Source organism: Elgaria multicarinata, chromosome 7 (genome assembly GCF_023053635.1).
Source record: "Elgaria multicarinata webbii isolate HBS135686 ecotype San Diego chromosome 7, rElgMul1.1.pri, whole genome shotgun sequence".
NCBI lineage: Eukaryota > Metazoa > Chordata > Lepidosauria > Squamata > Anguidae > Elgaria > Elgaria multicarinata.
In genome coordinates, this window is record NC_086177.1 from 15,469,935 (window position 1) to 15,487,495 (window position 17,561).

General features: G+C 43.8%; 1 protein-coding gene across 1 annotated transcript in view; it reads right to left on the minus strand.

Moving 5' to 3' along the window:
* DNAH5 (dynein axonemal heavy chain 5) overlaps nt 1–17,561 on the minus strand; it is a 190,999-nt gene that overhangs the window by 34,918 nt on the left and 138,520 nt on the right. The window contains exons 54-63 of the mRNA XM_063130232.1: nt 14,538–14,668; nt 13,620–13,773; nt 12,582–12,849; nt 10,245–10,476; nt 7,143–7,257; nt 6,760–6,936; nt 6,077–6,280; nt 3,792–3,971; nt 2,931–3,068; nt 843–978 (exon numbers count right to left, since the gene is read on the minus strand). Of these exons, the coding sequence (XP_062986302.1) occupies nt 843–978; nt 2,931–3,068; nt 3,792–3,971; nt 6,077–6,280; nt 6,760–6,936; nt 7,143–7,257; nt 10,245–10,476; nt 12,582–12,849; nt 13,620–13,773; nt 14,538–14,668 (1,735 nt within the window). The remainder of the gene's footprint in view (nt 1–842; nt 979–2,930; nt 3,069–3,791; nt 3,972–6,076; nt 6,281–6,759; nt 6,937–7,142; nt 7,258–10,244; nt 10,477–12,581; nt 12,850–13,619; nt 13,774–14,537; nt 14,669–17,561) is intronic.

Sequence of the window (17,561 nt, forward strand, 5' to 3'; positions counted from 1 at the left end):
AACATCTATCCGATCATTGTTCACGGAGAAAAGAAAGCACTGGAGAGACATTTGTAATGTAAAGGAGAGCGCTCTGGCTTGTAGAGGCTTTACATTCTCCTGACACACTTTCTCTATGCTGAGTCAAGAGCAGCTTTCAGCCTAATGTGTTAAAACAATCTGAGAATGTTCGCATTACTTGAGTCAATTCATACAAGGTGATTTTCCTACACCAAAATGGTTGTGCTTCACTTGAGACTTTAGATAACAGCTTCCTGCTGTTCTAGATTCCTTGCTTGACCACTATTATTGGACAAAAAGGCAACCTCTCATTCATAGATCATAGTTGCCTGCAAGGCCCCAAAAATGGAAGTAGGGAATTCATAGATTGGGCTCCGTTATACCTGGAACCCCACTTTGGACTCAACCAGTTTTACCCCCTAGTAAAGTGTTCTGTCTGGATATACAAAGCAAATGGATCGGCCAGATCTACACTACTGCTTTAAAGCACTTTATACCAGTTTTGACCACTGTATATGCAGTGTGTCCTGGGCCCCAACAGTTTTCAAAACTGGTATAAAGCGCTTTAAAGTGCTTTAAAGCAGTAGTGTAGATCCTGCCTAGGAAATGAGGCAATGAAGTGGTTGAAAGCAAGAAACGGGGGACTCTGGCCCTAGAAATGTGGAATAGGGGCCAGAATGGAGCAGGGGATCATGCCAGGAAATGATCATGAGGCCAAGCAGATCCCAGGTTAAACTCATAGCTGAGCTAAGACCCACAAGGGGGATGCCCAAGCAACACAGCCAGGGCCAGTGCGGCTGATGTTTTCACAGAGCGCTGAAATGGCGGTACGTTCTCCTTACCCACAAGCCTCTTTGTTTGTGCAGCAAACTCTTTACTTTGTTCAGTCCACCTCTCCTTCTCGCCAGCCAGCCCACTAATAAGGCTGGAGGCTGTTTGCATTTTATGCCTGCAGCGTTCTGCATCCTCAAGCAACGTCTGCCAAAATCAAAAATTAACGTCTGTGAGTGGAGGATGCAGCTTGGCCTGAACTAGATCCATAATGGTTTAACATCCCTACATATGGTGTACAGACTATATAAACAGCCTATTGTTTTTTCTTTAAATTAAAAATTATGGATGCATCTGGATTTACTCCCTGAATATGTCTGGGATGTGAATTTTTCTGCCGTCAAGAGTGCTGGCAAAAAACTTCTGAGAGTCGCCTGCTCAGTGCCTCATCTACACCAAGCAGGATATTGCACTATGAAAGTGGTATGAAAGCGGTATATAAAAGTCACGAGCCACACCAAGCAGGGTATAGAGGTATGAAAGCGGTAGTGGTCTGTGTCAATGGGCCCCAACAGTTGTCAGTGCACTTCAATGCCGCTATAAAGCAATGGTGTGGCTCCTGCCCAGGGCCGGTGCCAGACTATTTTGCGCCCTAGGCAAGGTGAGCTACTTTCACTCACTCTCTCTCTCTCTCACACACACACACACACACACCAAAAATGTCAACTTTGATTTTTAAGAACAGATGTTTCCTGGAAAAAAATAAGAAGCACAAAACTTGAAACTGCGAAATTTATTTTAAAGTGCAAGAAATACGTCATGGCAATTATAGCAAACAAACTGGAAAGGAATGTCTATGGGTCTAAAATGCATTATTTAATAGGAATATCACCTCCAAATCATCCCCCCCCAACTCACACACGCGCATGCACACGCACTCAGCATCACTCACTCCCAACAAACACGCATGAACACATGCATTCACTCAAAGACCCCATGCACCCCATTCACCCATATATTCTCTCTCTCTCTCTCTCTCTTCCGGGCGCGTTCCGGAAGTCCGAATGTGGAGCTGCCCCACCCCCGTCCCTGGCTTCGCTTTGGCTGGGCGGGCTCAGGGCACCATCTCGCCTGCCCAGGCCCAGCTGAATCCTCGGACCGGGCTGGCTCACAGCCAACACGCGTGAGTGCTGCGCTGTGCCCGGTGCCCCTCTTAGCTTGGCGCTCTAGGCGGCCGCCTGAGTGGCCTCTATGGTAGCACCGGCCCTGCTCCTGCCTTTTATATACCACTTTCATAGTGCGATATCCCGCTTGGTGTAGATTAGGCCCAGATTGCACACCAAGGCTGGCTCTTGCCCAGGTGCTCAGTTCAGGTTTGGTTGAAGCATCCTGAAACTCTATTGTTTGTTTTAAGAAAAGTCTGGTAACATTTCATGAGCATTTCATGGATCCTGCAAATGTCTTTAAGGTGGGGGATGGGGGCTGAAGACAGTCCGGTTGTGATGAATATTGCCTACTTTTGAGGCATATTTTAATATCTTTTTAAAAAAATAGGCCAATAATAATTTTACGGGTGACCAAATTGAATACTGTTGAAATTAGTTTATCACAATCATACAACCACTTGAACATTAAAAAAAAAGAAAAGAAAAACTGAAAAAGTAGTAATCACCGTAAAAATTATAGAAAATGTACTGAACATCAATCAGGAGTCCTTTTTTATTCACCTGGCCAATCTTAGGGGGCTCTAGCTCCTTCTTCCCCCACCCACCCCACCCCACCCTGCTTCTGGAGGCTATGAATACTGATGGCACTAATTAGTCAAAATAATCAGAGGAGGAAATGAGAACATAATCAGGACAATGTTCAGTTTACATATATGTGACGGACAGAAAAATAAAAGCAAACATCAGGTGAACTTGCTAAGCTGATCACCTGGAAGGTCCTTCAAAATGGTGGAGGAAATCTTACTCCTCCCTTGGCATCCCTGGCTTTCTCAGCAGGCTCAGAAGTATGGCAAGATTTGCCACACCTCTTGGCAGGACCATCCAGGTGTCTGGCTTTCCTACCTGGCTGTATGCACCCTATGGTATGTTCCTCTTTGGGATACTGCTTCCTAAATGGACTTTATAGAATGCCCCTCTGGCAGAACAACGTACCTGTTTCTCCCTCATGGCCTTCTCATACTCAGCCTGCACAATATCCAGCTCAGCTTGTTTGGCATCCAACTCAGCTTGGGCTGTCTGGAGATCTAACATGGCCGTAGTCAGCCGGTTCTCCTGGACTGCCAAGTTAGCCTATAAAATCACCAATTCACACAGGACAAGTTTTAAAGCAGAATTGCATCATTTAAACAACTGATTTCTCAGGAAAAATAAGACGCAGACAAAAGTCTTCACCCCTCTTTTGAAAGAACCACCAGCAATGAACGTAGCTGTCAGCATATGATGAGAATAACTCTTGATAAATGGAAGATGAATGAGGTAATAATAAAACCAATATTACAAAATATTAATGATCTTGAGGGACCACACTGGTTTAGACAGAAGCCAAACTATGTTATGCTAATCACATAGCTGAGGCCTGTATTAATATATATTTTTCTGTACTATAAGCACACAGGGCCTCAACATGGATTTGGACCACTGCATTTTGGAAGGGGGCGTTAAATCTTCCCTCCCCCTGTTTTTCCCCTAAACCCTGTCATAGCAGGGGGGGGGGGAATTGGCAACAATCTCGATTGTTCACCCACCTGTGCTGTAAAGGAACATTTTAAAATATGCTACCCTCCCTGTAGATGGAAGTCACACAGTCCATTCTAACATTCATTTTGCTGCATGCAAAGATTCAGATTAAATTGTTAAAAAATGAGGGTGGGGGATGAAAAAATCATTTTATAAGATTATGACGAATAATCAACTTCTTGCATTGGATGTTCTTAGACCAGAAATAGCAGTTGACAGGTTTTACTCTGGTTTCAGTCTTTCTGGGGGGGTTTTTTTTTGGGGGGGAGGGCTTACCTTTAAAGGTAGAACTTCCTTGTTGATAGAAAAGAAGGCAACCATGGCCTTGGTCCATGAGCAAAGGCCAGCCACATTACCGCAAACCCTCTTAGCTGTCTCAATATTGTAGTCTCCCATTTCAAAGTAAGGGCTCAAGAGCTCCACCACTTCTTCATTAATTGTATCTTTTGGAAATTGCTAGAATTACCATAAAGAAGAAGAAAAATGGCACCACTGACTACCCAAAATCAAACAGTTTGTCTTAGTAACTCTTTACTTGCACTCAGGCAAAGAAAAAGGAATAGCAATTGGTTTGCAAATCTTAGCTCACTCCATATTAGGTCTAGCATAGTGTGTGGACAGTCAGTAAAGGCTAATTTAAAAGCTTCCTGTGAACAAATTTGCTTTGTTCCTCATGCAGTCATCTTGTGAAACTGCTTTGCTAAATGGGCTGTGTCCCTATGTACCTTATTTCAATTCTAAGAACCATTGGCCCCATTCAGAAGACACCTTAAACCATGGCTTTAAGCACGGTTGTTAAGTCAGAAAGCCAGGCTGTGTTCAGAAGACGCCTTAAACCATGGCTTTAACTATGGTGAATAAGGCAAAAAGCCTTATTCACTGTGGTTAAAGCCATGGTTTAAGGTGTCTTCTGAACGGGCCCACCAACATATCCTCCTCAAAGCAAAAGCGTGTGCAGCTCATTTCTTTAGGGTGTGCACCTTTAAGGCCCCGATTGGAGCAGTGAGGGGTGAAAAAGCACACTTACCAGACCCTTCAGAAAGTGCGTAATTCTCTCCCACCAGCTAATGGTGGCCTCTATTAGTGTGACAGGTGGGAATTGCGCATTTTCTGGAGGCCCCAGAAAGTGCGCTTTCCCCTCCTCCACTCCAATCGGGGCCTTAATACCCCATGAATCAGCCTGGAAAGGTTCCTTTTTTCTTTTCTTTTCTGCTCCTTTCTTCCAGCAGGCCTAGCTTGCTCTGTACGAGTGTGTTGCAAATGCTGTTTTGAGCCAAGCATCTAATTGGCTTCCTGAATCATCTTAAGGGTTGCTCTCTTTTATTGCAGTTGCACGGCAAACGCTCTTGCTCTCTATTGCATCTAACTTCTTTTAAACCCCTTGAATTTTACACCTTGCTTTGTAAACTAAATTTTGCAGGTTGCTTTATGTCAACAAATGACTCATTCGGTTATATTGCTGTTCCTGTTAATAAAAGCTTGGCTATTTAATTTCTACAGCTACAGTCGTCATTGATATTCTAATGTAATAACCTGTGACCAGGCCCTGAACTGGGGACTTTTCATCCGTATGCATGTTAATTAGGGCTCTAGTTTACAGGTACTTCTGTAGCAATGATTCATGGACAAACTCCGCAGTCATATACTGTCCAATACATAAGGCCATATACATAAAAGAAGGCCCAAAAGAAGGGGCAGAGCTCCCTTTACACTTGTCTGAAGCTGAATACAGAGACAATGCCAAAAATAAACACTAATCATTTCATATTAATTTGTCATACATACAGCAATTCCCCCCACGATAGTGCTAAATTGGGGGGGGTGCCCCTAGTCGGCAACTAGGGGTCATATTTCCAATCCAGCAAGGTCTGAAGGGCAGCAACATTGCCTCTGCGTAGTGATTCACTCACACACAAGTGCAGATATAGGCAAAGGGCTCTTATCTTCCCGCATTGTGAGCAGCAGCAGACACTATGGCCAAGTCCTTTTCTTAGGCACCTCAGTTGCTCTCCCCCATTTCCGTGCCTGGGCTTCTGCACAGGACTGAGCAGCTGAAGTGCTTAACACGCGGGAGAGATCTGCCAACCCCTCTCTCGCTCTTCACACAGCCAGAGAGAGGGTTAAAGAGCCCTTTGCCTCAGTCTAAGCTTGGAAGAGAGAGGCTGACCTTGTTCAGACGACACGCTCATCCACAATGGTTAAGCATTTTGAGCTAAACATGACGGCTTCGCGTGTCATGTGAACCATGACTTAAGTGTGTGGGTGTGAACCATTCCTAACCATGGTGGCTACATAACCATGGTTTAAACACGCTCACTAACCCTTTGAGGTAAAAGGGTTAGCGGCCTAACCACGGCTTAGGGTTTTGTCTGAATAGGCTCGATGGGATACACTCTAGCATGTGTGCATGTGGATTTGCTGGGGGGCAGATGGGAAAGCCTTTGGGGGCTAGATTTGGCCTCCAGTTGTGTTTCATCTCCAGCAATTCACTGGATTTTACGCATGCCTAATTTGTTCTGGCCCAGCCTCTGTATTTGGTCTCATGAGCGCTTCCGACCCACCTGCAGGTTCTGTAAGAAGTTTCCTGCGGTCATCAGCATCAAGGACGCCTGCCATGATGGCACGGTGCAGTTTTTCTCCAGGTCTATTTTGACAGTGTTTACCCTTCTCTGGAACAGCAACAGCACGCAGTCCATGATACGCATGATAAGGTGAGGTGGTCGACCTAATGTGCGAACAGTGGCGATGTCCGCAGGCTTGATAGTCTAGGTTATTGAAAAGGAACAGTATTAGAAGGTGCCACAAACTCCATGACACATCTGAGCCTTAAACCATTGACAGGTGCTTATCTCGTCTTTTGAACAAAAGTCTCTAAACTATGAAAGGAAATACCCTAGGGCGGACAACTTCTGGTTCTCCAGATGTTGTTGGATTGTAACTCCCATCAAGTCCCAGTAACCTGTCGCTATCAAGGCAGCCCACCAGTGTAGCAAGAACTGAATGATTACACACTTGAATGTGGGATCTTCCCAGGCCCTGTAAGATTATATCCCAAAAGGTTTTGGGTTGCAGGTTCTGGGAAGATTCTGCATTTAAATATATGAATATTATTTTCTCCCCATGATGGGCTAGGCAAGAAAGCAAGGGCCTGAGCCTGCTCCTCATCTCTCACTGGGTGCCACTTCAGAGAGGAAGAACATCTGAATTGACCTAAAGAATACACACGCCCTAGCCTGGAATTAACCTGCAAAGCAGCCTCAGCCTCTTCTAAAGCGGGTTTGGCAGCTCTTAGCTTTTCTTCTGCAATTGCTTTGTCCACTGAGATTTTGTCTACAATAGCCTGGGCTTTATCTTTCACCTTCTGTACTTCAGCCTTCACCTTTTCAGCAGCCTGCGCTTTCACTGTGACTTCTTTTAACACCTACGGATGAAACCCAAAAGGGAAGTAAATGGGGAGAGATTTGTAATTACTGTAGAAATGCTTTCTGCGGTATAATATTTCATTTTCCGTTCATGAGCTATCCAGGCTGTTCGTATTTCAGTGATCAAGCAGCGTGAGGTCCTATAGGCTCTTTTCCTTCAGAACATTCCCATTAGCTAAAGAAAGGAAATAAGAGCTGTCCTTACCATGTCAGCTTTTTCATTGGCCACCTGGAGCTCTTTTTCCTTGGCTTCCAGCTCTTTGCTCAAAGCTGCTACTGATTCAGAGGCCTCTTTCAGCTTCTCCAATCCAGTATTCATTCTGCAATTGAACATGCAGAGTCAGCTATTTCTTAAAGTTCCGACAAGATCAAAGCCCCCCAAAAGCACAAAGTTGATTAGAAGAAGCCTCCGTCAAATTTCAGCTTTTAACTCAGTTTTATGATCACAAAATTCCAGATTGTTTTTCTTTTATCTAAAACATTCTGTCAAAGATCCAACAGTTCAACCAGAAGGCAGAGAGGAGGGAATGAGACGGAGCAGGGGAAGACAAATTTGCAGAAACACACACACCATTTCTTTGACCATGTACAGCCTCAGCCATCAGTTCAGCATCACCACCACTACCGCCACATGTTCACACTATGGCTAGATCTACACTATGTCCTTTCTTTATTTGAAACAGGGTGTCGTTTCCACTAGGCCTTAGCTAGACCTAACTGTTAGCCCGCGACGGAGGAGGGAAGATCTCGCATTGTGTATAATGCGAGATCCCTCCTCTGTTTACACATGACGCATGATGACCTCAGAAGGAGAGGCGTCATGCCCACCATTTTTTTAAAAAAAACTTAAAGGGCCAGCAGCGCACGAACGCTCGTGTGCATAAGGTAAGTGGGTTTTTAAAATTTAAATTACTTTCCCCGCTCCCCCATCTTACCCCCGATGGGCGCCAGCACTCCTGAGGAGCGCTGCGCCCTGTGCGCAGCTCCCGGCTCCTTGCAAGGAATTGCATGGAGCCGGGACAAACCGCGGCACCCGGCCACACGTTCCACGGTCTCGGGCTCAACCTGGGATCGCGGAAAAACCGGGGCCTAAAGGGGAGGACAAGATCCTGGGGCAAGGGAGGGATCATCCCTCCCTGATCCTGGGATTCCCTGTGCATCATGTAGACGCACAGGGACAATCCCAGCGATCACCCCAGGATAAAGCCCCATCTAGCTATGGCCCTATAAGGCAGGCAAAGACTAGGCAGGGCTTTTGCCTTCCCCATTGCAAGATTAATTCCACTGTAAATAAGTTGATTTGGACTATCAGTAAATTCTTTGTGGATGTTTCCTTTTATAACATTTGTCACAACTTATGTACAGTAGGTATGATAGGATCTATTGGCGAGGGGGAGCAGGATTGGGCTCCCTGCTCCCCCACGATGAGAACTCCCATAAAGGAGCTCAGGGATGTGGCACCAAGACCAGACTAGACCACCGTGGTGGCTGGGAGCTGGCCACATCCAGGGTGGTGGAAAGTGGTTCACATTAGCTGCCTGCACCGTGGTGTGTCCTTGACCCTGCCATCCATCACCAGCGCTCCTGCCACGTGGGCCAGGAAGAGGAATCTGTGAGCAGGTGAGCTGGCCGATGACAGCAGCCACACTCTATGCCACTGCCAAGCCTATTCAAGTGAGTCAATAAAGTTGTGGCCAATTTATTATCCCAGCTATTCCTGTGTGTCTGATTTGTTCTCTCCCCTTCTCCAACTGGACCTAATTCAGTGCTGCCCCACACAAACAGTACATCAAGGAAAGGAACCTCAACCTCCTTCTGCAACTTTTGGTCTTGTATTCTAAAAAATAAAACAAATACCCATTTTCCCTCTTCTCTCTGTACTCAGGGCAGATGCCACTTGGGTAACCACTTTAACTAATGTTGTCCTGCAAACTTTTTCCATCCAAGATCATTTTGTATTAACATTTGCATAGTATGCTGATGCATTTCAAAAATGTCATAAAGGTTGCAGACGAACAGTTGCAGGTGACACACCATTCAAATGCTTGATTCAGGCTGCAGTTCTGTACCTGGCTGCAATGCTGTAAGCCCCATTGAACCTAACAAGACTTACATCTGACTAGACATGTACAAAAGATTGCACTGTCAGAGTTCCAAATGCAGGGAGAGGGCTTTCTACATACATAGCAGAACAGGTATCTTTTCAGACCTTATCATGATTATGCATTAAGTGCGGTCCAGAGCCTGCCACCATGATGCTACAACACACACACAAGCATTCATTGTACAACTATAACATTTGAAAATGGTGGGTGTCTTCTTGAAACAGATACTCTGACACATCCCCCCTGCCTCTTTCTTTGACACATTCTGAGAACCAGCTAGACATTTGGCAGGATATGGAGCGAAGAAGTGATGGACAGAGGAAGGCTGCCTTCTCCATTCAGCTGTTTTACTCCACAGCAAACGTTCCTCTGGAACCCACACCTGAGGGAAAGCACTGGAGGAGGAGAATGCCGTGGAGAAGGGTTAAGTAGCCCTCCCTCGCCCGCCATTACTTCGTTCCACTTTGTCTCTTCCTACACAGCTTTAGACAGCAGACAGCAGGGTTTTCTACTGTTGGCCCAGCTCAGCATATAATACTCAACAAAAAGTTAAGGATATATATATACAGTGAAACCATAATATTTAATATACAAAAATAAAATAAAGATTAACAATGATATTGCATTAAAAGTGCAATAACATATTCCACAGACCAATGTATAGCTAAAACAACGTAGAAAAAGGCCAAACACGTTTCGACAACAAGTCTTCGTCAGTGGCCAATGCGGGCTGCTGTGTACTCCCTGAAGATTTATTGGGGCTAACTTTACATTTCCCACAATTAAGTGGTATAGGGTGTCACTCCCCTTTGAAAATATGCTGGGACTTAGCCTTTTCAAACCGCCTGGGCTTTGAAAAGGTTAAGAATGACGAAGACTTGCTGTCAAAACGTGTTTGGCCTTTTCCTACATTGTTTTAACTATACATTGGCCCGTGCAATATGTAATTGCACTTTTAATGCAATATCATTGTTAATCTTTGTTTTATTTTTGTATATTAAATATTATGGTTTCACTGTATATATATATATATCCTTAACTTTTTGTTGAGTATTATATGATTGTTCGTTAAGGATTTCACCTTTCCTTGCTCCCAGCTCAGCATATGCCAGAGAGATTTATCATTGGGAACTGGCTATTCTGCATAGATATTTGGAGAAGAGCATCTGAGGGTGAAAGTATTGATGAAGCAAAGACTGCACCTGTTGGCCAAAGTCTGCACCTCAGCGTGTTTTTCTTTGTATATAGCTTTATATCCCTGAATAAAGGACAGGTAAGACTTGGGAGTCACGTGAGTGGACCGGCGGTATCTCTGGAAATATTCAACACATTTCTCAGCCACTCCATCCTGGAAGGAACCCATGCACTGCACCATTTCGTTTTTTATCTCAGTAGTGCAATCCACTTCATAGGAGGACAAGAAATGTTGAGAGACTATGAAGAGAAGAAAGTTAATGTCGTGAATGTAAAAGCCTGGTAGGTTTAACTCAAAAGAAACATTTCTAGGACCTCACGTGCTTCCACACAATCTTGGTTGCTCAATCTTTAGGCCATAAGTGCCAAGGGGCTTATTAGCCCGAGGCCAAATTGTGAGAGAGTGAAGGATAACTCGCTTGCTTCCCTTGTCCCAACCTGTTCAAATCAGGAAGTCATTCTGAGCCCATGCCTTGCCCCTTACCTCCCCTCCCCTGGATCACAGCACTTGTCTACTTCCTTGTCAACAACCAATCCCCATTCCCTTAAGAGCCTGCCCCCAACATAGCTGCCTGGCAGAGCTGTGTGAACTTTGTGATTTCACAAGACACACCACTCCTCTGATGCACAGCTTCAGTTTCAGGCACACTTTCCCGCAACAGTAATGCATTAATAACAATATACTTGAGCATCTATTATTATTTTTACCCAATGGCAGCCATATACATCTCTAAACAACCAAAGTATAGGCCAAGAGAATTCAGGATTTATAATAACTGAACTTAAACATTTACTGTCTGTTCGAGCTTTTTTTATTATTATTGTACAAGTTATTATTCCTGGATCTTTTAAATTTGTATGTCAGAGGGCTCTCTGCTTATCATCCCAGAAGTGAAATCAGCTTAGCATTTATCTTTTTTCACTGCTGGGTAATCCTCCTTTTGTAATTATTGGGTAGTTATGCTAGTATTCTTGTCTTGATGGGATTAAGAATTCTTTTGCTGAGAGAACAGTTGAGTGGGCTTCATTTAATTCCAGCATTTGCAGTTCTCACATCAAGGCATTTGTTTTAAGGAAAACACCCAATTGTGCAATACATTTTATGGATGCTTTCTCTTTCACTAACATTTGACATGTGGGCTGACAAAACCCTCTAGCACTTATAAAAATTATATTTTAAATATATCTTACATTTTATTTGCAGTATTGTGCACTATTAGAGAGGTCCTCTTGAAATGCAGTGAATACACAACTTTCCTTGTAAGTGTGTTTTAAGACACTGTGAATCATCCCAATCATTTCTCGAACCCAGGGGCTGTCTTCAAGGCACTGAGTTGGTACTGCCTTGCCCCCAAACCCTGCGGTTTTACTTACACGGGGTGGTATCAGATAATCCCAACACCAGGGAGGGAGCGCGGGGGTTCCAGTGGTCATTCGGGTACTGGAGCCCCTCCCCGCCCTCTTCCTGGTTTCCGGTAACCAATCTCCAGTTGCCTTCCACCAGGACCACCTCCCAGATCAGCCACAGAGTGAGGTCAGAATGCAGAAGACCTGGGGTGACCTCGCTCCCAATGAAAAAGTCAGAGGCCTCATCTACACCAAGCAGGATATTCCACTATGAAAGCGGTATATAAAAAGCAGGAGCCACACTACTGCTTTATAGTGGTACTGAAGTGCACTGACAATTGTTGGGGCCCGTGACACATCTACACCAAGCAGGATACAGCACTATGAAAGGGGTATGAAAGCGGTACATGGTCTGTGTCAATGGGCCCCAACAGTTGTCAGTGCACTTCAATACCGCTATAATTATTTATTTATTACATTTCTATACCGCCCAATAGCCAAAGCTCTCTGGGCGGTTCACAATACTGCTATAAAGCAGTATTTATATAAAGCCTTTTATATACCGCTTTCATAGTGGAATATCCTGCTTGGTGTAGATGAGCCCAGAGTAAGTTCCCAACATTTTCTCTGCACAGTTTCGCAGGAGAGCCCCACAGTAGCTGCGAATCTGTTGCCATGTAGAGTCATCCCCCAATGAACTATAAACACACACATGCACACACACACACACAACTTTTAAAGCCATTGTTCTAATGTTTGTTAGTGGTGGAAATAAAATCAGCTCCTTATGTATTCAGAGCAATTCCTCAATATCAAGTTTTTGCAGAACTTTGTGTGAAAAATGATGCCTCTAAGACACAAGCAGTCTCATTTCCAGAGGGAACATCTGATCTAAAGCTAGCTTGCTTTGCCGTAGGGGCAATCCTTTTCATGTGAAAGCCACTGACAAAATTACCATCTATTGTAATCAATTCCAAGAGCAAAAGATCTCAAGTCACCTGCAACCAGAGCATCTTTGGGCCAGCGGCTGAACCAGTCTATAGTGCAACCAGAAATAAGGGCAGGAAACTTCAAAGCTCGGTTTCGGAATTTTTCACCCACTGGTGAAAAGCAGAGAACTACATGCAGGTTCTGACGCACTCTACTCATGAAATAATCGTACAAATTCTCATTGGTCGGAGGCCGACGCGGATGCTCCTTCTTCATAACTGATATGAGATCACCAGTGATTTCATCCATTTCATCACGGGCAAACAGATTGGAAACCTTAGGGGAGAATTTGAAGAAGAAGAAGAAAAAAGTGAACTGATGCATCTCATGTAGAGCCAGTCATCAAAAGATTAGACCAAAAAATAGATACTGCAACTCCCAGCATGCCTCAGTCAGCCATGTTAGTTGAGGAATGCTGGGAGTTGCAGGAGTCTTTTCTATCTAAACGTGTCTAGGTTTGGTCCTAAATAATTTTCATAATCATCTGCTTTCTAAATGATTGACCATACTAAAGAGTTAAATAATTTGTATACTCCCCCAAAACCAAACAGAGGCATCCTTTTGGGATAGTAAAGGCAGTGTGCTGATAGATAGGCCATCTTTCATTTTCATTCCATAATATTTTAACACAGAAGAAGTAAAATATCTTTAATAAAAACATAAACGGGCTTCTAATAAAATCCTCGGCAAATTACAAGTTTGCCCTCAGTGATTGAAACTACATCCCACCCAATGGGACTTACCCCCAAGTAAGTATGTTTAGGATTAAAATTATATCAACTAAAAGTACAGAGTTTGATCCTCAGCATGGTTGCTCAGAAGTAACTTTCAATGGGCCTGATTTCTTAATGGGTGTGCTTGAAAATGCAGCATTAATGCTTGATCTACCATTAACAGCTTTTTACCCTAGTTTTAAGTCAAGTGCCTAATCCCACCGTTATCCAGAAGAATTCACTCATCAGCCTTCTCTCCCCACTATTTGGACACGAAGGACAAAAGAAAGGAGTGATTAGTAAAAAGCCAAGAGGAGGGGGGAAATAGCCTACCTCGCCTGATGACAGGACATTGTTCATGTACTCTAAGAAAGCCTCATCTTTTATCTCATTGTCTGTAAAAATGAAGCTGATCCCTTTTCCTTGTTGTCCGGCAGTCCTATATAGATGTTTCAGGTCTTCCATCAGGTTGGAGGTGTTGTAAGACCTAGAGAAAGAACAAAAGCGACACAGTCAAAGCTTATCAGCCTTGCCACCGGCAAAGAAATCTGTACCTTAAAAGATGCTTCAAAGTAAAAGAGGAGGAGGAGGAGGAGGAGGAGGAGGAGGAGGAGGAGGAGGAGGAGGGGTTTTTTGCCCAGGCCTTTCCATTCAGTTTCTCGTTGTTTTATTGGTTGTTGCTTTTAGTGTTACATAGTGCAATCCTGTACAAGTCTAATCAGAAGTAAATGCCATTGGATTCAGTGGGAATTACTCCTAGGTAAATGTGTATAGGATTGCAAAGTAATCCTAAACAGGCCTGCCTAGAAAGTAATTCTGTTGGTCTAAATCCAACGTCATATGAACAGTCTTCCACTTCTGGGACAGAATTTCCCCATCTTCTCCTTTCCCTGGCACACACCTGATTTGGGGGGCTCACAGAAGGAGAAATCCCTTTTGCCAGCGACTTCCATGCCACTGCTGGAAAGACAGTGCTGGATCAAAGCTGTTGAATTCATTGAGGTTTACACCAGGTAAGTAGGTACAGAATTTAGCCTTAGTTATTGTTTTATTATCTGCCACTGTCTAGGATTTTAATTTAGTTTCAATTAGCTCCCTGCTGTTTTATGTTGCTTGTAAGTTGATTTACTGTTGTATTTTACATGTTTAAACATTTGTTGCTTTATTGTTTATAAACCATTTCAAAAAAAAATTGATGAGGCAGAGGATAAACAAACAAACCAAATTAAGTTATATAGTTCAGCAGCCTACCTTGTTAATGTGATCTGGAACATATCATAGCCAGCAATGAATGATGCCAATTTAGTCAAACTCTGCTTTCCAGACCCACCGACTCCAACAAGCAGCGCATTTCCACGAGCAGTGCGGATCACACGTGAGATCTGCAAAACACAGTATTTTGTTTAGCAATACCACAAAAACTAACTGTTGCAATGGCTTACTTGATACTGCCACCTACACACTGATTCCACAGGCCATTCATTGGACCTACTCAGCCAACTTAAAAATCCAGGGCTGGTCCAAGACAGGGGATGTATACAAAAAAAAAATCAGTATTTTTTTGTGTGTATATATATATATACACACACACACATAAAGATTCACCCAATTTGCACGTTCCAGAGCAAACACAAACTTGGGACACCATCTGCGCTCAAAGTCCGTCCATTTCCAAGCTTGCAGTGTGATTCGCAGAACAAAAAATGGGAAATGTCTGCCATGAAAGAGGGTGAGATTAGATTTGGGTTAAAAGCACTGGCTTGAGATAGTGCGGACTGGAAGCAGAGGAACCACAAAAGTCTGTTCGGCACTTCAAACCCTGAGGATCAGCTTGTTAAGTGGATGATTTGGTCCCTTTTTCTTGACCTGTCGAACACACACACCCGAAATTGCTCAAATCACAATATGGACAAATCGCAATTTGCACAAATGATGGAAACTGGAGGGGGGAAATGTGCAAATTGCTGCCATTAAAAGGAAGAAAGTTCAATGGAATCTGCATATTCTACGGAACAAGCTGGTGCTAGGAGGGGGAAATTGAAGGAAACCTGGCAGGCCGAGCTGGAATAAATCCATCAACTTTTACCCCCAAAACTGTGCATGGAAAAAATGCAGCAAATACACTTTAATCAATGGGAGAAGAATGAGTACATTTCAAAGAAGTGCACAACTGATGTCTACATTTGGAAAAATATGCACAAAAATATGCGTGCATTTTCATGCAAAAGGGGAAAAAAACAAAGCTTGCAATCTGATATGGACTCGGGTTGGAATGAGCACAGAGATGAATTTGCAGAACTTTAGCGAGCTCAAGTTTTGTTGATTCGCACATCCTTCCCCAAGACACTTTGCTACCTGAGCAGAAGGACAAGATGGTACCCTCCCTATTCTATGTACAGAAACCTAACGGAATGGCAGCTGAACCTTCTTTCAACACTGGTGACAAGACAGCATCTTCCACCACACCTGTGGGCAGTATGCCGTCTTAGAGGGTCACAGGGCACATACCGTTGCATCCTCCAACATCTACTCAGTGCTCTGCTTGGCACCCGCTTGCCACCCGCTTGCCACCCACTCCAACAAATGCTGCAATGCAGCAGCAGCCATGCCAGAGGGTGTCGTGTGAGCAGTGCAACACAGACACAGGTGCAGTGCCTCCTGGAGAGAGCAACCTGGGCTGACTGTCAGTGATGCATTCTGAGAAGGCAACTAGGAGGGACATCCAGCAGCAAGGAAAAGTTGCTGCCCGTGGGCACTGGCTCAGGAGAATTATTATTTACTTATTTAAAACATTTATATCCCACCCTATATCAAGAAGATCTCAGGGCGGCGTACAGATAAAAGCATACAGTATAAAACAGTAAATATACACAGCTAAAAACAAATTAAACCATAAACCAAGTTAAAACAGTATATAATTTAAAAGCAGTAAAACTATTAAAACAGTTAAAACAATGTGCCAGCTTAGTGAATTCAACCATTAAAAGCTTTGTTAAAAAGCCATGTTTTCACTTGGCACCAGAATAAAATCAGCGTTGGCGGGAATGGTGGGTTGCTCAGACAGAATGGCTGGTGCGGTGGGGGGCTGGATGTTGCTAAGCACATCTTAGCATCTGCCACCTGAGATATGAGGCAGCCACCACACTCTGTCTAATAGTAGGGCTGGCCCTGCTTTCCTTCAACATAGTAAACCTCCCAGGATGAGCTAACCAGTTTATTTCCAGTCTAGGTCACTTTTACGTGCTTTAACTCAGAATTCCATTCCTGCATTAATCTGCTATTTTAAAAAAAACACCTCCTCTCAAAATGTGTATTTTAATATGGCATCCGCGTGAATAACCCGTATGCTAAGGCGCTGGGTCGCACATTTGGCACCTCCATGCAATCCCAGAGAGATTGTAATCCCAACTGTTGTTTTTTCATATTTTTGATGGTTTTAAATTTTGTATACTTTTTAATGTTCACTGTTTTTAACTTTTGTAAACCGCCCAGAGAGCTTCGGCTATGGGGCGGTATATGTAAATTTAATAAATAAATAAATAGCAGGTGATGGAGTGTGGACTGGAGAGTACCGAACCAGATCTGGATGGCATAATATCCGTGTACGATAGACTTCCAATAGAGGAACAGGGACCAATCACTACTTGCTCCTCTCTACTGCCATACAATGGAAGAGGTCCCTTTACATGAGGTTCCATTTATTATGCCTACCAATACCGGCTATTTAGGATAGTACCCAATGCTAGCAATTTGCCAGCCATAAAAATGCTGTGCTAGTGGGTACAACCACAAGCAAAACAGAAAGGTAGTGATTGCTAGTGCAGTCCAAGAAGCTTACTGAAACAACCACTTCTGGGACAGGACAAGGCTGTGGAGCTTCTTCCACAAAATTGACAGACTTGTCCATTCCATAAGCAGTTGTTTCAGCTAGTTTTCCGGGTTGTGCTGGCCAATGCCAGCTTCTTGTTGTGCTAGCAAGTCCTCTTACTAGCGCAACAGCAGCATTGGTACTGCCCTTTGTTCTCTAGGGGAAGCCACTTGATTGGTGCTTTACAAGTGTCAGAGGCCCGCAGGAACTGCAGACATCTACCTGCTGGCGACATCCTTCTCCATTTCAAATTCTAGAACTACGGTCGTTTAAAAATGGCATGCTAAAGGCATCTTTTGTAGCATTTTAGATATTGCAACCTGGTCAAGGCTTTGTCCAGAAAGGTCTCACTTCTTACTGTTTCCATCTGTGATTTCACTGAATATGTATGAAAACGAAAGAGGATG